General features: G+C 39.5%; 1 protein-coding gene across 6 annotated transcripts in view; it reads left to right on the top strand.

Annotated features, from left to right (window-relative positions):
• Window positions 1-24,245, top strand: part of LOC119651667 (polypeptide N-acetylgalactosaminyltransferase 2) — a 424,411-nt gene that overhangs the window by 336,360 nt on the left and 63,806 nt on the right. For all 6 annotated transcript variants that reach the window (XM_038055402.1, XM_038055393.1, XM_038055369.1 and 3 more), the window contains one exon: window positions 11,907-12,295. In XM_038055402.1, coding sequence (XP_037911330.1) covers window positions 11,907-12,295 — 389 coding nt within the window. The remainder of the gene's footprint in view (window positions 1-11,906; window positions 12,296-24,245) is intronic.

Consider the following 24,245-nt stretch of genomic DNA (forward strand, 5'->3'; position numbering starts at 1 on the left):
TATGGAGAGTATCTTGAGGCTTGGACCTGAGCCTACTTAAAAAACAAAACCTTAAAAATATTAGAAATTTTATTATTTATTAAATTTATTCATCATCATCAATTTTCTCAAAACCATAAACGAATACGCAGCAACTTTTGACGAACCAGGCATGCATCTCCTTGCGAACCAACCCACATTGTTTATCATTTGTGGCTAACCGACCGGAAGCCATAATTGCGTGACCTGTAGTTGAAGCAACCGTCCCGTCAACTTCCGGAACTGCCTTAAATTTACCTTTTTTTATAACGGGAACAAACATTCAACCCCTCCTTCTCAGGCCAACCAAACCAATTCAGCATCCTCTTTCACATAGCCAGGGGTACCCTTTTCTGATGCATTACACAGAGGTAATTCACGCGCACCGACCACGGATATACTTGCTATTAAAATTCATGAGAAACTACGTGCGGCTTCGCATGTCCTAAACTATTTGAGCAAAAAGTCCTTTCCACCATCAGATCTTTCTGCACAGGCCAGCTTCGCCCATCTGATAAAACGTGGTCCTTAGCCTTAGAGGACGACTTAAATGCCAAACATACCTCCTAGTTTAACTCCTAAATAAACAACTGATATAAGCGGATATTACGTCCTGCTGCACATAATATCTCTCCCTACATTTAACGTGAGGAATCGCCACTCTTCTCTAATAGCAGGAACTTCCGAATACATTCATTTCATGTCATACGTACATCTACATACATCTGAATCCGAATTGATCAAAAATTAGTCAATTCACTATTTTACCAGTAGTTTGGCCGTGGCATTGCGTTATATGGAGAGCTTTAACCTTGGAGGATAGGGATGCCTTATTAAGCTGGCCCTTACAACATCTCCATAAATATTTGCCCATCGGTTCCTTTGAAAGGGTCTTTCCTTTCGCTTTTGCCTTTAGAGGTGCAGTATTCTGCCCTTTTACTCCCTCTATAATTGTCTGGTGGTGTCTTCATGTGAACAAGTATTTATTTTTCATTCAAGTCCCCCTTCATCTGTGTTTAGCTGCTATACATCGCCATTAGTTTAGTAGCTAAGCACTAATGAAAAAAGGAAGTAGCCTCCGAAATAGGTACTTATATGGAAAATGAAAATTACCTGTAAAAAAGTTGAAGTTACTTGTTTAACTCTACAAACATTTTGCAAGCATCGGAAATGGTAACTCATCCCGAAGTGAGTTCACAAAGTGGTTACGAAAGCCATGCTAGATTTGGCTGCGGAGCTTACTACCGTTTTCACCTAGGTTTCATACATCGCATCCACAGATTTACCCCTTATTATTGTCTCCACCTCTGAACGGTTTTCGCCCTTTTCTTCACATCCATTCGACTTTCCCTTGAGGCACATACTTTCCCGTTTCGGACTTTTACTTCTGTTTTTTATTTGAAGACCCTTTTTTCCCTTTTTGAGCGCCTACGAATTCCTTAGTTTCCGAAGGTCGATTGGTGTCACTTAGGTCTCATTGGCATTGTTGGGATAATTTATTTCGTATTTCCTTAGGACCTGTTTCTTTCCCTTGCGATCTATTATAAAGAAGCTTAATAGCCATCACTTTACTCTTTATTGCTCGATGCACGTTGGGCTTGGCTAGATAAAATCGATCAACTGAACTATTTTTGCCCAAGCCGCATAAAAGGCAGCACTTCGAGATCAGAGATCTATTCTCAGTGAGTATTAACCCGCTTACTCCTTTTACACACCGCTTCACACTTCCTCACCATTTGTTGAGCTTTCCTGAGCCTCATTCCAAGGTATCTTTATCACTGAAGGAGATCTCGAAATTGCTCAGTATCTGCTGAATAAGTCCATTCCCGGGTTCTTGCAGGCCGACGTTCTCTTTTCAGCCCATCGCCTTTGTTGTCGGTATTGATTGTAGAGTAGAGTCTTGCTTTATCTGAACATTTTCTTCACATCTAAATCACTTATAACATTAGCTGCACGTGTTTCCATCGTCGAAGCACTGGTAGTGGAATTTTGACGGCCGGGAGCTCGCTCGTTGATTCCCAAAGACTGCATCGTTAAGTTTCTCCTTTCCTTCTCCTGATAATGGAGTGTCTAGGGATTGGGGGTTGCCAAGGAAAATTTCTTAAAAAGTAGCGTGTCCTCTACACCAAAAAAAGTGATAATCGTCTTTTCGAATGTGGAAATTATGTAAAGTAGTTAACCACTACTGTCGTCACTCAGCAACCATATTGCTTATCCTGAATTGGGGGTGAGGGTGAGATAGGGTACTTATTTAAGGCACTAAACATGTGTTCACGTGAAGCAATTTGTACCCATTCTTAGTGACCTGTTAACCACCGCAACTCGATGTAAAATTTCATATACAGTGATACACCGTATATCACCAACTGTTGACGCCATTTACTTGAACGCATTCCTTGTCCACAAATTAGGTCAGTTGTAGGTAAAATATTTCCACCTATGGTCGGGTTAAAGTATATCTTTCTGTAGGAACCACTCTGGTATGGAATCAATCTTTGATGGAAAATTTGTCTGGAATTTAACAAATCGCAAACTTTTGTCAAATAAAATTCTGTAGCTCATTTCCTTATTCATCTCAGTTAAATGATGTGCAGGCTGAGGGTAACGTTATGGTTCTTCGCACCACACTTCCCCAACTAAATGCTCCTTTAATGTATCTTTTTGTTAATTAATTGACCGAAAATGTACTTCTCCCCAACCATGAAATAATAATTTTGCAAATTACCATTCAGTTGCAAAAAAGACCTACCATCGATAATTTGCCTGGATGTGGTGGCTTCGTGGTATTCAATTTAAATTACTTGTATACTTGCGTAGCATTCTTGCGGTTCTGCTCCTGTGGACCGTCAGCGAGATGGAAATGAAAATCACTTCCCACTGTGCCAAATTCCATGCGAACCTGTCTCTGCGGTTCCAAACCATTTAACATTTGTAATTTATTCATTATCACTGATAATAACTTCCATTATTCTGTCGCAGGATTACAGCGCACCACAATGCTTGTACCTTCCGTCCATGCGGAGGGGTTGGCGTGCTATGGGACAGCAATGAAGCTTGTAACGATGAAAAACAGATTTATACTCTCACGAATTTTCTTCAATAAAAGCGATTCGTTGAATTATATAATTATTTTCACTTTATTGGTGCTACTTTTCATCTGCCAGGGTTGGATTGGAAATTTTGCGGCCATGACAGAGCAAGAGCACTAGAAATCACTCAAGCCATTTCCGATGCAATTTGTAATAGGATAGTTACGTATATATCTCTTCCCATATAAATAGAGGCAGAACCGAGCCTCTTTTGTAAGGTGCAAAGTGAGTTTATAACTTCAGAGTTAATATACACTGAGCAACAAATTCTATTAATTTCTGGTAAGTTAAATCGAATTTCTCGATATTCACAAATTCAGCCCTAGCGCCAACCATTAACTGCTATAACTACAAATCGTAAACCATCGTCTCTGCTTATTTACCGAAAGTGGAGCGCCATACTAAACGCTTTATTGCCCCTATAAGGAGTTTTCCTGACGAGGCTTTCCAGAACATGCCAATATTTATGACCAGCAGCAGCATCGTTGAGGCTCGTTAATTAGTCTCTTCACAACCGCAAATCGTGTTTTATTGCATTTTTCAAGTAGTCGTCAGCATTTATTTTGGCATTACCAAGTAAACATTTGTCTTGCTTGTCCTGGGAAGTTTGGTCCTTTATGCCTACCAGGGAGAATGAGTCAAATGGAAAAGTTATAAAGTTGCCTATGGAGGCAAAATTCGAAAGCATTCATGGTCCAACTTCACAGGTAGTTACATGAAAATTATCATTTATATGCTCCCTGGAGGTTTGAGGGTTCACAGGTGATGGAGCGCTTTGTTTAGATGTTGATTTGGGTTCCTTTGCGTATGTTCGGCTTTTAATCCATGTGAAATTGACGCAACAAAAGCATACTCATAATGTCAAGGGGTCCAAAGCTCATATAATCAATTATGTACTCGTATGATATTTGTAAAGTTGATACAATAAAATAGAAGTTTGCATCGACGATTCGCTCCCTTAAAAATTAAAGCCAGTAACGGGTTTTACAAATCGATGTTCTGCGTTTCTTTCCAAAACACTTTTCTATATGTTGACGAAATGCCCCTATTCACTGGGTCTGTTTTCAAGCTATCGAAACAAATAATTAACTTAAACAGGAGGTCAATTTCATGCTTTGAATCTCCTTGACCACGGAGACGCGGAATAAGGACTTTAAAAAATTATGTTGATATTTTGGTTATCTAGAAGAAGGCTATGTTCACCCTCAACCGGATTTTTTTTTACGGTCCTGCCCGTATATGTATACTTCAGGAAAGCATACAAACGGCTATTAATTAGTCCATACAAATCGAAAATTAAGGTAATGCTAAGAAGTGCGACTCGACGTTAAGCCAATGCTGAGGGGGGTTTTACATAATAACCACAATATTGCCAGTGCTAAATACTCAGAACTTAGGTTTGTGTTACCTGAAGCCAAAAAATAAGATTAATTCGACCTCAGGATTTTTATACCCAGACTAATTCCGACGTAAGCCTTACAAAAATTTTGCGTTCATTGCTAATGAACAGCAAAAGTCCCAGGAAGCGTAGTCCATTGTTGGACATTGTGCTGACTAAAAAAGGACATAAATATGTACCAAAAGGAAGAAGCTGGGTTAGTTCTGAGGCTGATCTCGTTAGTGTTGCCCTACGGCATAGCAAATATTAGAACTTTGACAGAAACGATCTGCACAGTAACCAAGGCCAGAAATTATTACGCTGGCCAGTGGAAACGATAGTCCAGTAAACGTTTGCAGAAGTTTGATCAAATAAGGCGTTCACTCAAAAAGAACACAAAATGCAACTCAATATTGATATGATACGCATTCCAGGTCATACCAGTTAAAAAGGAATTTGTTTGTACGTACCATTTTTTGCTTCCTTACTATTTAATAGCCTTTAACACCTCCATTATGCCCATTCAAATTCCTGTCTCCTATTCCAGCTTCATATTGCAAATATTTACTTTATTTATCTTTCGAAAACTTTAATCACAAAATCCTTTAACTTGTTGAATTTCCCAAAACTCAAAAAGCCATGTTTAATTCTAGTACAAACATTTTCAAATATTCAAAAATGATCAATAACACTTTCTTTTTATTGTTGTTTTCACCATACATTGCATAGCTCGGCTATATACCTGTTCAATGAGCTTACAACAGACTTGACGGATAGAGTGTTGCGTCTCCCGCGGTTTGTAGACTCTATTTCTTGCAGAAATCAATGATAATGCAAAAAAACTGGTAAAGGTCAAATCAAATTAGTCATGAAAATTTCTTGATAAGATAAGTTGGGATAAGTAAGGCAAGTGTGTAAATTTATCAACAAGTCGGAGAAAGCATTTTTTGTGCTGGCTGTTGGCAATGTATGAAGTGCATTCTGCTACGTGATATTTGCATGGTGCTGTGAACTAACCCGAGAGTTCCGAAAAAATGGTTAATGAATTTCTTTGGTTTATTATGCTTTCTTGAATTTAGTATTTCTTTATTTTTGTTTTTATTTGTTATTATTTAACATTATTTTCTTGAATATCTTTTTTTCTCTTTTCTTTATTTAATTTAAATTCTCTTTATTATTTTCTTTCTGAAAATTCCTAATTAGCTTTTTAGTTTTGATCTTATCTGTGTTTGATTTTATTGGATTATAGCAATGATGCACAGGTAGGTCTTTGATTTAAGGGCTTCTCGTTCCCTTTCTTCTCCGTACCCCCCGCGAACTTCACAGTAAAGGCCAGAAAATGTCAAGAAAGAGTAGGAAACTTAAAGGCCTTACCTTACATAGCCGAAAACATGAGCGTAAAATATTGGTTAGAGGCGCACGTCAAGTCGCAAAACGGACCTGAATGCCGCGACAGATCACATCCTCAATCGATGCTTCTCCTGCCTCAAATCTTGAAAAGGCAGATACAAATTCGTATTTATTACGTAGAATGCAAATTTGTTCGGTTTCATCTTAGAAAATGGAAAGAATTTCCGTCCTAATAAAGCTTTCACTTATTCAATTATATTATAAAACCATGCCACAACAAACTGCATAAGAATGCACCTAGTATCAAGCAGCTTAAGCACTCCCATAATCTAAAAAATTTCCTAACGAAAATAGACTAAACTATTGCATCGGCTTCTGGGGAATTCAAAGCTCTGGACTAGGTATTAAAAGGTTGAGGCGCTCCTGTATGTGTGCATGTAGAAAGGGGAACAATATTTTTCCCCGAAGGTGGGAATCAAATAAAGTCCCGATTAGTTCTCTTGGAAGCAGATATTAGTTATAACATTATTTGCAAAGAGGAGGAGTGAATAGGTCCGAACGTGGGCAATTACTTCAAGGACTCGTTTTCATAAACTACCCAACCGAAAAATCTGAGGAAAATCAGCATCTGGACCTCAAACTACTCTCCGTTACAAGCTCTGCTCGAATAATGTTAATTATAACATTCTTTCACTCGAACTCCTACCTAAAAAGTCGGTCAAATGACCGGCCTTCTGAGAGGATGGATTTTGCACTGGTCTACACTTGGTCTGCTACCGGAGTATATCGTCCATTGTTTTGTTCCATTGCATATACTTTCGTGTAATTTATACGTCTTACCAAGTTCAGCGATCTCAGTATTATAGTGTGCGCGGTGGCGGCTGCCTGGTGGTTATCCAGGTTTACCACTGGTGTGAGTCAACTATATTCAGACGTGGACAAGAATCGTTACGAACCTTTGTTGAGTTAAAGGCAATGAGGAACTTTATCTTGTATATCTAAACTCATTCAACCTCCTAAATCCATTCAACCTACTGAACTGAAAAATTAAACTAAGTCGAACCCGATTTTTGGAAAATCACTCAAGATTTTCATACTCAGACTATTCGTTAGTGCTACGCTGAAGCATGCAACATAACATTTTTTTGTTCGAAAATTGAGGGCGTCCTAAGTCTGCATCCAGTTGATATCAGACTGGAGTAATTGCGGGTCCGCAGACCCCTCTTTCTTGAGCAAAATATCGAAATTTACAAAAAAGAACGGCAGACGGTTTCGTGCAGGGAGAGGCGACTTATCAGATGGGGCCTTACCCCTGCCCTGCGAGCAGCGTGACCGAAAGTGACTACAGGTGGTAATCGCTCCTTTATGTATAATGTTTGCAATTATATGTTATCATATTATATGCAATTAACATATATTCAACTATAATTTTTGCAATTGCTTGTCAGAAGAAACCACATAATAGTAGAACCCACAGTAATTAGAGGAGAGCTACTGAAAATTTGCAATAAGATTGTTTCCCTATCCTAACCTTATGCACGGAAAAACCTAATGGAAAACCTAAGCAACGGCAAAAACAACGCTTCCCAAATATACACAATGTTGGACCCCTCTGCACACAAATGACCTATCAGGCTTGCTGGGGTTTATATCCAGTCCGATTCAAATTAAGATCCATGACCCGGTTTGAAAATGAGCAGATGTCGTCGGTGTAAGCTAACGATTTGGGAAAAGATAAAATTGAACCCCATTACGTCCTGCAATCAAAGCAGACATTACCCACAATGAGACGAAAAAATTTCGGTTACAACCTTGGCGGACTTAGCTTGCTTAGAGATGGGTGTCGATATGGTTAGTGTAAGAGAATCCACAAGGGAATACGGCCTACTCTCTATTAATGGAACTTTCAAGATCTTCTTCGATACGTTCCAAAATTATCTTGGCGATTATTTTCCCGACGTCAGGAAGCCGGAAATATTTCTTCAATTGTTGCACTCATGGCGGATGACCTTTTTCGGAATCATCCCCTTCTTCCGCTTCCGACGATAAAATCTAGAATACCAGCATTTGCGAATAAGTGGAACAAACAACTCTATAGCCGCTGTGGGTCTTGAATGTAACGTCTGTTTTGCCCGCTTGAGTTGTCCAAATGATTTAATTTTCATGCAGCATGGACAAAAAGTGGAACTTAACCGGGTGTTATCAGATTGAGAATCGTGATGAAATGCTTTCTCCACTTCTGAAGGGCTCGTATTCGTAGATATTAAACCTACTGTTAATGCCTCTGACTGGGTCGCCAGGAGACTCCCGATCACCTACATGTATTTGATACTGGAATCATTCTTATTTTTGGCAGCTTTCACCTCCCCGACTAGTGCGGTAATAAATACACTTTTGCCGTGTCATATGCACACTACCCTTCTCAATATTTTCCGCTACCTGCAAGCTCAAACGCATTGCATTCACCTTCATGTACATCGGCATTCGTTACATTCACCGATTCGCTACCAAGTTTCCACAGTTGCGCTCTTTTTAAATGCGGCCAACAACTTCACTTACTATTAATGGCGGTTTTCGCTGGAGGACAAAAGCAGTGCATGTCTTATTGCGCACATTCAGAACACGGCTCCCAAATCTACTGCTGAGGGTGATCTGGTCAATCTGATTATATATACAGTTACTCAAAAAAGTATCCGGACATGACTGTTGTATAGATATTTTCAAAGAAATATAAACAATTGTGGCACATTTGCTTAATGATTATTTGTTATATTTATCTTTGAATGGTTTATAATAAATTTCCAAAAAAAAAAAAATTTCTCAGTTTCCGCTTTAAAAAAAAATAGCTCCGTTGTTAAGAACGCTACAAAAAATAAAGTCAAAAAAGTATCCGGACAGAAAGCGTTTGAAGGAAACTTACCCCTTTAATGTAAAATTTAATATCTTGTTGGACCTCCTCGATTTTTTATTACTTCCCTTAGTCGACTAGGCATCGATTTGACAAGTTTCTCACAAAATTGTGGACTGATCGTCGCCCACTCTTCCTTCAAAGCTTTTCTAAGTGTAATTAGACTTGAAATTTCGCAGTTTTGAATTTTTCTTTTCAAATGTTCCCACAAATGCTCTATTGGATTTAGATCCGGACTTTGCGCCGGAGTATCTATCACTTTTGGGCAATTGTACAGCCGCCAAAGTCTACAAACGTAGGAGTTATGTTTGGGATCATTGTCCTCATAATAACAAAAATGCTCCATTTGCATTTTCCTTGCGCTTTGAAGTAAGTTTTCCTTAAGGACTGTGAGATGCTGATATTTGTCATATTTCCCATTTATAAACTTTAAATTGCCAACTCCCGCTGTTGACATACAGCCCCATACCAACTGAGAACCATCGCCATGTTTCACCGTGCACCTTAAATTTTTCAAATTCAGCTCCGTATTTGGCTGCCGCCATACAAAATTACTTCCATCTGATCCAAATATGTTATATTTGCTTTCGTCGGCAAATATAACGGTTTTCCAAAAATCGTAAGACCTATTTATACGTGCAATAGCAAACCGTAGCCTTTTTTGCCGATTTTGCTTACTTATATAGGGCTTTTTTCTGGGAACTCTACCGTGGAAATTATTCTTTCGAAGAATATTTCTAATTGTTTCGACACTTGTAACTTTACCAAACCTCTTTTCCGCCTGAGCTCTCAACTTAACTGCACTTAGTTTGGGGTTTATTTTCATTTTCCGCACGATCCATCTTTCTTCTCGGTCATTAAACTTTCGTGGACGGCCTGATCGTCCTTTCTTATCGATGAAACCCGTTTTTTTAAAGCGTGTAATTATTTCATGAACCGTCGATTTATTCACTTTCACGATTTCCGCGATCGCTCGTATCGGTTTATTGTCCTTGAAAAGATCAATAATAACTTTTCTAACATCACTACTAATCTCCCGCGTTTTCCGACCCATCTTTATTAAACGTGTGTATACACAGAAGAATTAAATGCGCTACTAATCAATGTTTAATCACCATGTTAAATCAAAAGACAACTCAGTTGCAATATTGTGCATTTTCCAAGAATTCATCGCTGTCCGGATACTTTTTTGACTTTCATAACAAGCATGTATACATAAATTCTCAGAAAAACAACTGTACTAAAACGAAATGATGATTTTTTTTCGCTCATTCGAAAGTGTTGCTATAAAATATTATTATCGTGGAAAACGAAATTATGTTACTATTTTACAAATCTATATTTTTCGCATTACAATTCTAAATTAACCATTGTCCGGATACTTTTTTGAGTAACTGTATGTGCGATGCTGAAACAATGTCCCGCCGGAGACAAGGTAGTGAAAGCGTGTTCGCCCACTATATATCCGATCAAGGTGTAATCAGAACTCACCTAGGTATTGGTGCCCATTACGATTGCAATGCTTCCCTTAGGAAGCTTTCAGTATTTCATGCAAGGCTTCTCCACTGTGCTATTAAAATGCTACTTATCTCACAGTTGATATTTTCTCTGATGCTGACTTCCGGGTCACTAGAGCGCTCCTTGCAAGTACAGTGAGCTTTAGACACACCAGATTCACCCTTATCACCCGAAGACCTGCCAGGCTAGAATAATGCAGTGTCGTAAAAGGGAAGTAAGTAATTCCTAGAGTACTCAACTGATCTCGGAATATCCAGCTAATACTAAGTTAGAGCAAGCGGGTATTCTGAGGAACCACGAAACCATCGTAAAGAAGCGATCATGCATATTGCAGTATTCATCATGGACCATTGACAAAAGCGAAAAGTCACAGTCGAAAATTGAGCTGGCCCTCAAGGGATGGTAGCCGTTTATGAAGCATAAATAAGGTTTTAGTCGCAAACAGAGAACACTTTGAATGAATTCTCAACCACCGGCTTATAAGCAACTTACTTCTTCAACGGGTGGTGGGTGTCGGCGACTTTCCAGCGTAATAGTAAATACTAAAATCTGAATGAAGTTCACCGCACTTAATACTTGGGAAGCCTTGATATTACACAGACATTCATGGGATCGAGAGGCTTACATTCATTCATGAATTCATCTCCTCAAATTCAACTTCTGGTGGCCTCCATTTTCTAAATGCTGAGTTGTACATACTAAAAGCCTCGTACTTTAAAAGAAAGTCGTCGCCGAACTATTGCGAAGAGTGTAAATTGATACATTAAGAAGAAATTGTCTTGGCGAATATGCGTATCTATAAACAACACGAAAGACGTAAATCAATCTACTTTCTGAATCTTTTTTACGATTTACAATTAAGCATCAACAGGCATCAATTAGGTCAAAATACTATCCAAAATCATCGAAGTGAACAGCAAGACGCATTAAATAGAAAGTATTTAAGCACAATTGTCACGAATAAAAGAAATAACTTTAACATAATGTCACGAGCATGCAAACCGTCTAATTAAGACATTTCCACTTCAGGAAGCTCCAAAACATTCGAGGCATTGTAGTTCATTTACTAGGCTTCCATATAAAGCCTCTGGCGACAATGACGCCAGCGTCCGACTGAATTGTATTTATCACACCTTTCACTTTTAATGGTGCTTACGTCGTAGCAGTCAAACGCAAACATTTCACCCTTCCGACATTCTGTTACTATACTCGCTAATTGTGTTGTCTGTCGCTGTTGTGTTATCTATTCCACTTACTGACGAGCAGAGAGCTTTTTTCCACAAGAAAAGTTGTTCTTTAATTTAATTTGTTGAGATTGCCGGCATGCCTTTTATATAACATATTATAAGCAAGGAGAGGCAATTCCTTCTAAGAGAGTTGAAAGGGATAGGAGTATGGTCTTTCCGATTTTTGGTTTTTATCTTCGCCAAGCTCGCTACAGTTTTCATTACCGTTTAGCATCAGGGGCAACATTCGCCCACTAACATATTTTCAGGTTGAATAAAATCCGAATACCTCACGAGTCACGTCACTTTCCGACGTGATTTGCATGCTGGATACTGATTGCGGACGTTCATTTGGAACGACCAAAATAATCGGCTGTAAAACGAGATTCCAACTTACATCTCTTTACTTTTTATTGCAGATCGAAAATCGTGCACTACGTCTCCGCGAAGTGGCCACAGCCGCCCAGCAGTATCAAGATGACCAGCTAACCGCATCCTCGTCGTCATCGTCCACCTCAACACATAGCGTATCGAAAAAGGTCCTTCATCATAGTCAAACGCAACCGCAAACTTTCCCAGGCTTAAACATCCTACAACATAAAAGCCTGGGATTAAGTGGAATTGGAATTGGTGGGTTAATTCCTGAAACATCGCCACGTATAACATGGGATTACTTCGATGAAGTTGGCTATGTACAAAAGGGAGGACTACGACTAGGCGAAGATCCTTACGTACGAAATCGATTCAATCAACTGGCGAGTGATTCATTGCCAAGTAATCGGGAGGTGCCTGATACACGGCATCCCATGTAAGTAGATTGTAACTAAGGAGAGAATCGAATGTCAGGTTGTGTGATTGTCGTTCTTAATCCATCAGAGCTTCAGCATGTCCTAGGAAAGCGAAGCAAGTTCAGCGGAAATTGTGTAGCGTAGGTGTCGGCGATGGCTCGGAAGACTTAAATTCTGAAAGGCACATACTGTGGTATTCTGTGCATACGTGGTTGAATTAACTTTTTTGCTTTATTATAATTACGACCCCAATTTGAATACTTATGACAACGAATTCCATTTGGATATCACAAGTTCACTCTGCTCTTGAAAACCAACTCCACTCAACTGTCTTTGGCAGCCGCTCTGCTGAAGTAAATTATTCATAGGCCTAGACGCACACCGTGCAAGAATTTTTAAGAATTTATACTAAACGTTGGTCCTGTTTACAAATGACTGAAAATTACATTAAATTATGCCTTGATATCCGTCTTTTTAATAAACATTGTTTTGAGTTAATATCTGTCATGTTTCTATCTCATGCAGATTTGGCAGAATTTCGTGGAAGCTCCCTATCAAACGAGTTGTTTTTCACACGTGTGTTTTCCCCTTTTTCGTCAGTCTATGAATTATTAATGCATTCATCTACTTCTTCTAAGCTTCTAGCAGATGTTTCAATGATTTAACAGGAACGGTTAGATGAAATTTCCTTGGGAATTAAAGATTACGCCTGAAAAATAAATTTCGTTCGAGGAAAAAGTAAAAGGGCAGGAAGACCAACAAAATAAAGCCTAAACAGAAAGATTTTTCCATGGTGATTCTTAGAAATTGTCGTCGCGTTTATCACAGGCTCTTTGCTATGGGAAGGCAACTTCCGTTGACATGACATTTAGTAGCTCTATTGAAGCTGTGAAAACCAAGCATGGAGGAAATAACACAAGTTCAAGTTTTTTTCGTCGAATATAGCCATGTTTGATATCAAATTAAAAGTATTGAATAAAATCAAAACCAGACATTTCTAGTAAAGGAGAGAGATCATAGTGAGGATAATAAAATATTTTTAAATTTTAAAAAGTGGTCGATCCTTGAGTCCATCCTCCTCTTCTTTTATGGCGCTGCAACCCGATGTCGGTCCTTCACCTCCCTTCTCTCCTCTTGTGTAACTTGCGCTGTCCACTGAGTCCTATTATCTGTCTCAAAATTTCCTAGGTGCCCTTTCAGATTCCAGTTTGAATTCTTCTGTTGCCCATACACTCTGGAGGGCCTTGGAGTCTTTTCTTATTAACACGGATGGCGGCTTTTGGTTCATCTTATAATAAGTACAACTCAGTGTTATACATCATTCGTTTTTTCCTATTTCTATTCTATTCCTGTATAAGGCCAGGGATCTTAACTGCACAGTAGCATACCGTTTAGACCCATTGGCATCTTTCGGATTATATACTCTGCAGCGATGTTGAATGATGATAATATAATCATAATATAATATTCAGCCCTAAACTAGAACAAAGTGAATTTTTTGTTGAGGATGCACCTACTCCTTAGTACCCCCGCAGATATATCCCTTTGTTGTTTCTAAGGATTATAGATGCATCCCTGACTTCTTCGAGTATAGATAGTGGGGCTGGTTCCTGTATCGCCTCTGTTCCTTCGATGAGTGGAAATCTTCCGAATATTGCGGACAAAATTCAGTTCTGGTTGGAATCTTCCTGTCATTTTCTTCTGCGGATCTTGTCAGTGAGACTCTGTATTCTACGTATTTGTTCCGTTTGTTCTTATGACTCATTTCCGACAATGTTTAGGTGAGAGTTTTTTCTCATCGATGGTCTGGTGGCACTCTTCGCCAATGCATACATTTTCTTTTTGTGTCGAGGTTCGTGACCGATGGTTTTTCCTGCGGCCCTTTCGATCTCCTTTCTAATCAAGTCAATGCTGCCGGCTTTCTAGTGTAAGTTCAGCGTCTGCAGGACTTGCTCTTCTAACGTTTCGATTTATTTCGAGGTCATTTATTTATCATGCTTTTCTACATCGAACTTCAGAACTGGGCTGTGCCTTATCTTTCCATCGTTTACTAACCGGCGCAGTGCTTTGCTCCTGCTTTTTAACAGAATATATTTGCCCGTATATGTGGTTCTCTTGCTCTGACAAAAAAGTTTGATGTGTCCGGCATTTATGCTCTACTATATAATAATAATCGTTGGCGCAACTATCCATATTGATTCAGGGCCTTGACGTGTATTAGAGCACTTCATTCAAGACCGTAACGGTACACTACATTACATTGTAGGAGGCAATGTGGTCAGCATTGCGCTCGCCGGAGATTATTACCATGATTTGACTCAGGTACTCAGTCGCAGCTGAGTCGACTGGTTTGTGCCGTCAAATTACGATATAAATCCCGCTGCCATCAGTAAAATTTGAACCGTGACCTCCCGAATGACAGCCTTGTGCTCTAACCACTCAGCTATCCGGGCTAATTTTTTTTTATGCTCTTCTGCTTGTCCTGAAGAGAAGGTTATCTCGGTTTTTTAAGAGCATCAGTTGGTAAAACTAATGACTAATGACGAAATTAAATTGAGATTGAGAAAATGAAACCCCCTCTAGGCCATAGTGACCAGGTCCCCGGAGGTTTTAGATATAGAGTTTCCACGAGTTCTATATTTCTGAACGATTCTTTAGGTGATCACAAAGCTTTCTGACAAGTGAATAGATGATAATCTGAAGGAGAGAAGTCAGGGGAATGGGACCGATGGTTCAAAATGCGCCATCCAAATTCAAGGAGTTGCTTCGTGGCGTTGGCAGTGTAAAGTCTGAAATTGTAATGCAGCAGGCAGACTGCCTTCGTCAGTCCCCACACCTTTTATCCTGAATCGATCTCTTCAAGTTTTTCAAATTCTTACAGCAAATTGGAACGACACTTTTTGCAAGGGATAATTCTGGGTCAACAATTTTCAACATGCTACCCTCGTTCCCATTTTGAAAAGGAGGAGTCAGGCTACATCTTTACTGCGATGACCCCAGTGCACTTAGTTTCTGGACGGGCCTCATACCTCGGCCAGAAAGGCCCTTATATATTCCAAAGAAAAAGCCCTAATCTCGTTTTCATCATATTTTAGGGCCGTCGGTGTAGGAGGCAAGCAGTATGCTATTCATTCTTTTGGTCTGCCCCACTTTTTTATGTGCTTGAGACTGATCTTATATCGCCTATCAACAGTTGTATAAGGATCCGGAAAACACTAAATACTGTAATACTGATTATTATCGATCCGGATCCATCGGTTAAAAGTTTTAAAGTTTAATGTGGTAGGAAAATACTTAATATGATTTTTAAATTTTGTTTAAGGGCATGAGGTAGTCCCGAGCACTGAGAGCCAGTTGGAAAGAAACTTTCTTCCTCGGTTTTTGGTCCACGGGCCCCTCTGCTCTGAAGCCAAATTTACAAGAATAGACGACTTGCGTTTTCGTCCAGAGCAGAAGTAACTAACTAGACGTTGCCTCATCTCTGCCTTGGGAGCAGCGTGACCGAAGTACTTACTAGGTGTTGTAGGCCCTCTTACATGGTCTGATAAGTTACCTCTGCCTGGATGAAACCACAAGTCGCCTATTTATGATTCAGAATGATCTGCGTAAAACAACTGGCTGTCTGCAACATGTACTTTACTCAGAAAGGTTACACCTATTGGTACAAAATTTTATATTATGGTGGGCCCTATGACCCCCTATACAATGCAGTGAAGTCTTTTCTTTACCGAGTATACATAGTCAAGTTGGGCATCAAATGAAAGGCCTCAACTTGTACTTTTGAAAATAATTTCATGGGAGAACCCCGTTAAGCTGATCCTAGAACACAAAGTAATATAGCCCATAATGTTGAGCATATTGTTACCAAGTGTGGTGGAAACCTCACTATTGCTAACGGCTAACAGGTCAGCTTTGTAAATTTTGTGCAAGTTTATTGTCAGCATTACTCTAAAGTGAATAGCCCGCATTAATGCAAATTACGAGCCGAAATTTCTTTACTATAATAAATGGATAGCCCAACGAAGTGCCTTGGTATATTGTTTGTCAATTTACTCTACTTTTGAGCCACTTCGTTTTAATTTGCCCACTGGTTCTCTTTTTGAGTCTCATTTCATTATTTAGGTAAAGCAATTCTTTGGGAATTTCCAATTACCCAGGTACCTATGCATTATGTCCACTGTGCGCCACCACCACTAACCGCGATGTTCGTGGCTCGAGACTTTCTCATTAAGGACATTCTTCGTGTCAAGTCGAAGGGCGTTAGAGAGCGGCAGATGAAGTGCCGGCCATCTCGTCCATTCTCAGTTTCACCAGATGGTAGCCTAAAGAGCTTTTCATGTGCTCCTTCTTAAGGGATAATAAAAATGTCCATCGATCCCTTCGTAATCCACTCGGTCACCCTTTTTGTTACCAACAATATCTAACATCAGAAATATATCGCACAGCTCAATCAGCTTAAAAGGCGACTGATGGCACTCCGTTTGGATTGACATGGAGTTGCCATTTATTACTAATAACGCTGAACAGGATTAAATGGAGCGATCCAGTCATTTTTATCCCAAGCATTTATTTCCGTCCGGTAAATTGATGAAGATGATCTTCACTTTTTTTGAAAGTCCCATTATTGAATGCTCTCTCTTGAGTTGAAACTTTTATTGCTGACCTGTCGATGAGGAGTTATCCAAACGGATGCCGACCGTTGTTCCGTTTTGATGATCATAGGAAAAGGATGTATGCGTAAATTCAATCATATGATTGGCAAGCATTAGAGCCACCTGTTCTGCCCAGATATTTTCTATGATATAATTAGTTATTTTCGTCCTTGCCAATGGCACCAAGCCTGCATGCGTAATTATCTGTTTTCCTTTTCAACACCAAATTAATGAGGCAGCATTAGAATAGCTCCAGGAATGCTTAGCCGACTGAACCTTTAGATTTCCCTCTATCAGTTCCCTTCTGCTAGTCTAATTTAACCTCCGCCACATGACTTTTGACGTGGACATGTTTTTCAACGAGTAATTTGAAATTGGGTGGGCGGGTCACTTAATCCGTATGGATGAGGACGATACAGCCCGGAAAGTCTATAATCTATGGTAGAAAAAGAAGACGGGGCAGACCCTGCCTGAGATGGAGCAATGGCGTAAGTCAGGACGCCAGACAGCTTTCAGGGATATCGAATTGGTGGACCTCGGCGCAAAACCGGAATGTCTGGAGTTCCTTATTAAGGCAGGCCTAGACCGGATACCGGTTGTTGCGCCGTTGATGATGATGAATTTGAAATTTGGGACACGCTCACATACTGTTGACTACTTGTATAAGGAGGTTAACGTACTACTGAACATTCTCAGTCTATCTAAGTGTGATCTTACAGCATTTCTAGCGATTAAATTATTTGAAATAATTAAGACTTGCTTTTGCTTTTCGCTAGTATGGCTAATTATAGAATCCTAGAAGCGATCGGTGAACGGAAGGGGTTGAAGACTCTACTGACCGCTGAAAGTGATAACGAGCGTGTCCGCCAGGGTTGCATCTGCCACTGATATTAATTCTTCTTGTTATCGGTCACGCTCTTCATTCTGCCTTGTCCGAATGATGTGCAGAAATTTAATGGACGATGACATATTTCCTCAAACACCTCAGCTACGCTGATGACCCCATGAACCTTGTCTAGCTTGCTCTAGATTTGGAAAGCGAGTCAATTCGAATTGTACTTAATATAAACAGTAACAAAACCAAAGTTCTCAGTCTGATGGTCCATCGCATGGTGATCGGAAGATGGAGGAGGAGGAGGGGCGACAATTGGATTGCGCGCTACGCCATTCAGTGGAATCCACTCTTCCTAGATGACCGGCGAGTGTGGTTGACGTGATTGGCAACCATATATAACGTTTTTACAATAACATTTTCCTCTAGTCAGATTAAGAAAGAATTCATCTGATAAAAAAATCGATTTTATTCGCATTGGACTCTCATAAATCCTGGCAAACGAGATATAATTCAAGGTATCTTCAATATTCATGAATACGTTGAAACTGTACTCCTTTTTGGCTTCCACCTTCTCTAGATTTGGTCTGATCTCACTGATTACGATCTCTATAGATTTGTATTCCTGATAGCCATGTTGCTTGCAGTAAAGCGAGCTGCCAGGCTCACCCATTCTTTCGGCGTAATCGAAGTTAAAATGGCTGTTGGCAACTTTTTGTGTCCGTGCATGTTTTATGCTTTTTTTTAAGTTTGCTAATATATGCTTCATTCACGTTCTATCGGGCTCTTGGAATACAAGCGTATGAACGGTATGCGGTTTCAGGACCTCTATTCAAATTATTATACAATTAGGGCAGGAATGATTTTGTCTTGCCCTGGAAGTTTGTACTTTTGCATAAAGTTGAATACTAGCTTGACACTTTACTCTATTCCGACCCTTGTTTGAGATTTCTCACCATTCTACCTCATTGAATTGTTGCCCATATTTCTCGTAAAATTTTCCGAAGCCTTTTCAACGTTTTGTGTAAAAAAAAAACTTTATTGAAATTGGTTTACTGTCTGTCCGTCACACGCATTTTTCTTGGAGACGGTTACCGATTCACACCAAATTTGGCGGAAATATGGGAACTGTGAACGCTCATGCATACAGTGAGTTACATAATTCTACACTGCCCCCATATATGCAAAAAGGGGGTGTAAATCACCAAATGAAAAGTCTCAGTTAGTACTATCCGAAGCTAGTCTTAGTTTTGACACTTATTGCAAAGGCAGGCTCCTCCATACCCATGTCTGTTCAAATAAAGTTAATAATAGTATACTACTCTAATTTCTAGTACTTGGCTGCAAAACCCTCCTTAAGTTCATTCTAGCAACACGAGTGCAAGAGTGTTGAGTATAATATAGAGCAGCTCCTACCTTGGTGGAAATCGCATCATTACTAACAAAGTTAGAATAGGTCAAAGGTGTCGCTTCTATGTAAATTCAAGACTGAATGTGAATATTCTGACATAATGTATGCATATATTACGTGCTACGTACTAATGGGGCAAATGCACACTCAGATGTCTTTATAAAAGAAAGACCCAAAACTTTTCATACATGAAGCCTCCAGTTTCCTGTTTTCCGACTTGTTTTATCTTTCAATGACTTAGAACTCATATCAAAGATTCTTGTTGGTTACTTCATCGATTATCAAGTCATTTATCCAATGGCTCTAATTTGCCCTTTTCACCAGATTGATTTATTCTGTTTCAAAACATGTGCAGTACTTTTTGAGCACCATGATAGGGTACAAAGAACTCACGTTCCGTGGGAATGATATAGCTTCTAATATACCCTCACAGGGATAATTCAAGTAAACCTTCAAACTTAATTAGCACCCGTCCAGGGTTATGGATTGTGAATAACCAACTTCAGGGCAACTTCCCAACCCGACACCAAAATATTAACAGTATATCTTTTCGTGCAGTTGGTGATAAGAGCAGCTTGCGTCTTCGCTCTTTAGGCTTCTCGTCCGTGTCGTGCCATAGAAGTTACTTCGAAGGTTAATTTTGAGATTAATCTAGTCAATAGTTAGAAACCAGTGTGCCTTCAATTTGTACCAGTTGGCCGAATTAAAACATTTCTGGAATCTAGCGTAAATGCATATCAACAGCATTATATATAATAATATTCTGTACCATTTCTACAACCAGGCCAAAAACCCAGCCATGAGGGTTTATCTAAGCTTCGCTATTTGATATGAATGACTTTTCCAAATCCATCCGGCTTGCATACCACTTTCATTGCCAATTCGAGAAGGTAGTCAAGTATCTTGACACTTGCCCTTGCTCAAAGTATCCTCGATAAAACACCAATACAGAAGCAGCTCGACCTTAACGGTCAGGGAGAGGAGGGTGTAATCCAGTACGAATCTTTACTTTCACGAATAATCCCAAATACTTCTCTTTTCTCAAATACAGAATACCGAATAATATTCGCTCGAAATTGAGCTGCCTTCTTTCCTCTGTGTAAATATTAAAAATTCGAACAAAGGCACATATTTGGCTTTATAAAAAAAGTTAGAAACCTACCCTCAGGCAGTAATAGGCTTCATGGTACTAATAATGCTTCTACGAGTTTATAACCCGTAAATACCCTTATGTTTACCGCAAGGTTTCACTTCCCTCACTCAAACAGGTGATTCTCATTAACGTGAACCCAAATTGTATTTTTTCATTCTTCCTTCAATAAATGGACGTCTCCACATTTTGCGCATAAACGCACGTGCAAAGGTGTATGTTTACCAACGTAGATAAATATACACACATTTACCATTAAATTCTCTCTGAAATGAGCTTTTTTCATCCAATTAAATCCTTGGGATTCACCATCTCTTCACAATCCAGCAAAATTAAGCCTAATATGTATGTGCTTCGTCATCAACCCTCTTCATTCTAATGGGGTGGTGATGCTGACAAAGAATGATATGCGGAATGTTGATGATACTCTTGGTAAGGCAGATTATTCTAGATATGAAAAGGGGAGAGAACAATCAAAATTTATGAAGGATTTTGTTATTGCTGTTGCTAGTATTTTGTACAGTCATATTCTTATCACACAAGGTGAATGGAAAGTGAACACTCATTCCTTATTATTATTTGATGGTTCCTTTGTGATTTTCTCACTCAGTTTTTGAAATGTAATGGTTTGAAGTTAATGATACATTTATTGCTTTTGTCACATACGGAGTTATTGTGGGTAGATGATGGCTCAGTGAACGTCGAAATGAAAACTGAGAGTTTTTATTCAAGCGAAGATAAGATAATCAATCGATATTATTGTGCGACTTTTGAATGAAAGCGTTGCTCCTTTGTACCAACATATCAGACATCATTTGTGGAGGGGTGGGCTGTTGCAGCTCTAGAAATAAATCAAATTCAATAACAGTCAAAAATGATTCGTTCTAGATCGGTATACTTACATTGTGATGCGTAGAAGCGGTCAATGAAACCATCTCCAGTTGCGTTTTGTCATCCGCGAGAGCAATGCTCGAGTAGTGTCCCTATAGATTCGCCGCATCAGCTTTGCAGCAGTGTTTGTTATCGTGAACTAGGATGCAGCTACGGTGGCTAGTTCAGAAACATGTCGTTATATTGATTTTTGTAGAATTCGCAACGGGAAGGGACTGAAAACACGAAACTACGGGAAACCACCAAAATATATAAAGTGCCACAAAAATGGCTACACTACCGAATTGACTCTGCTCATCCCCTTTTTTATCAAGGTTTACTCATATTCGACTGGTAAAGTTATTAACATTTTCCTCACTCTCACCTACTAGAGTCAGGTTTTGTCTTAATTATCTACTAAGTCGGTAAAATTCAGCTAGTAATTCGTTAATTTCCGAAATTTAACTTTCGTTAGTCAAATCGATGTGAAGCCAGGCAAGTAAGTAAAAGTGGCCGTTTCGAAAATTAAAGCACAATTATGTGTGTGCTGTGTTAATGCTGAGGCCATGGACTTTATAGAGATAAAATTCTAATATCTTGCGCAACTTAAGTAGTGTGTATTAAAAGAAACCCATTGTCCCTTATAACTCGGTGCTCCGTGCAAATCGGCATTATCTTATGTATAAGCATTCCCAGTGATTGGCTCATCGCCTCTCACGCTCAGATTTTGTCATAGGAGAGGCAAATTTTCCCATCAGTCAGCAGGCAATCAAAGTTGGAGCCTCTCCTGATCAATTGAACGGACAATCTGGACTCTTCAATCCGTTCCTTCATTGATACCAGTTAGGAAGATGTCATTGCTAGCTTTAAAGTTTTATTGAAGGTTTAACTATCGATCTGTTTTAATTGAGATCGGATCACACCTCACCCACAGACAAACTTCCCATTTCACCTGCATCTCCGCCTAGAAGACGCTGGTATACTCTAGAAGACAGAAAACTCGTACTTGAACACATTCTATCACATCCACAACCTTGCGCCGCACGCCACTTCGAATGGTTTGGAATAACGTAGCGTAGTTTCTCCTGCAAGCCATCGTGTGGCGTACCACGCTGGTGGTTTCCAAAATTCCTTTAGAAGCAGACGCAAAATATTGCTATTTTCCGAGAACAACACAGATCATTATACAACAAAACTATTGGTGAAGTCCAGACGAACTATTCTTGTGTACATCCGAAAAATCATTTTCGGGTCAAAACCCCCATTCAGCTGTGAATGGTATCATATTTATTTTTGCTAGCACTTATAGATAACTCCGCATTCCGCAGCCCACAGAGTCAGTTTTTCCAGCCTAACATCTAAAATCTCGCTTAGAACGTTGAGAAATATCTCAGTCGCCATATTGTCGCCGTACGCCAGCAACTTCATCAAGGTGCCTATCGAGCTTCTTTAGGATTTCATCACTGACTTTTAACCAGAACATTGGAGAGATGGCGCTAACATGGGTCGTCCTTTCGTCTCCTATACATTTTTGAAGTATCCGCGTAAGAATAATAAAAACAAAGAAGCTTCTGGGCGTTGTTACGAGATCAATTTAGTAGAGGGAAAACGTTTAGCAAATTCCAACGAAGGAGTGTAATAAGATTCAATTAAAGATGATCCCGGTGAGCTCTCAAATAAGCTTTCACTCGAGTACACGAGGAAGCGGATGCTAACATTCAACTTGAAAGTTAGTTTGAATGAAATAATTACGATAATAATCGTTGGCCCCACAATTCAATTGGACCATTACCTTGAAGTGTGTTAGAGATCGTAACAGTACATTAAAGGTTTACAATGCAATTTAAGAGACAATGTGGTAGACAGTGCGCTAGTCGGTGAATATTTGACTTATAGTAGGTATTCATTCAAAGTTGAGTAGGCTGCTATTCGGCATTCAATCACGATGCAAATTTCTTTCCCAGTAATGCAGCTTTCCGCGACAGCCTAGCGGCCGTCCGGACATAATGGAATAAGATTCATATTTATGACTTCATCTTCAGGGCAAAGACCTGTTTCGAGCAGATTCACCATTTTCATCATCATATGTTTGGTACGGGTGGAGCCAAGGGACTCTCAAATCACCATCAAGTCATTGCGTGTTGGACGAGAAGGGGCACTTTTGGGCACTTTAGACACCAAGATCTGAAAAATTAAAAAGTTGGAATATCGCGCAAACCTAAAGGAAAACACACCTGAAGCTAAAACTGGACATAAAAAAATGTCCGCTCGACCGTGCGGATGGAGCCCTAAAATTTGCGACCCTAGTGCTGCGTTCTAGGGAGAAGATCCACGACAGATCGCCCCAACGATGCTCCCCTGCCTCAGATCTTTAGAAGGTGTGCCGTTTTTGTTTCCTGGAGACCTTGAGCACTTCAATCCCTCAAGCGTCATTGCGTGGGTCCACACCGGATCCTGAAATATACACAAACATAAGGATTCGCCTGCAAGGCGGCTCGGCGTGTAAAACCCGAGTGCTGCGATCGACAAGGTGGATATACGATGGATCGCATCCACAATTGATGTAAACAAAATATGGGTAAATTAAAAAAAAAACTATATATAAATGGAAAAATAAAATAACTGGTTTGAAGTGAAAATGAAAATAAAATAAAAGGAAATACTCCTGATAAAGCCAAACAAATTAATGACTAGGGAAAAACATAAAATACGTCACCCAGAGCTCTGTGTGATCACATTTTTTTCTTTAATTTCCCGTTAAATTCTATATACAATTACAACAAATAGTAGAAGTTGATTGCAAGCATTATCCCAAAACTTTTATACTCGAAATATTTCGAACTTTAAAGTACACCATTTAACGTTTTTTACTTTCTCCGTCTCAGGGACAAGGAATGTCCACTTTTCACGCTACCTTGGACTTCTAAGGCACTCAGAATTTCCTGATGGTTACTTCGGGCTTTTTTTCTCTTCACTACAAATAATATCATATAACTTTTACTTTCCGCTAAATTCCGTGCACGGACAAATAAAAAAAAAGTCAATATGGAGCCAC

This window comes from Hermetia illucens, chromosome 1, assembly GCF_905115235.1.
Source record: "Hermetia illucens chromosome 1, iHerIll2.2.curated.20191125, whole genome shotgun sequence".
Classification (NCBI taxonomy): Eukaryota; Metazoa; Arthropoda; class Insecta; order Diptera; family Stratiomyidae; genus Hermetia; species Hermetia illucens.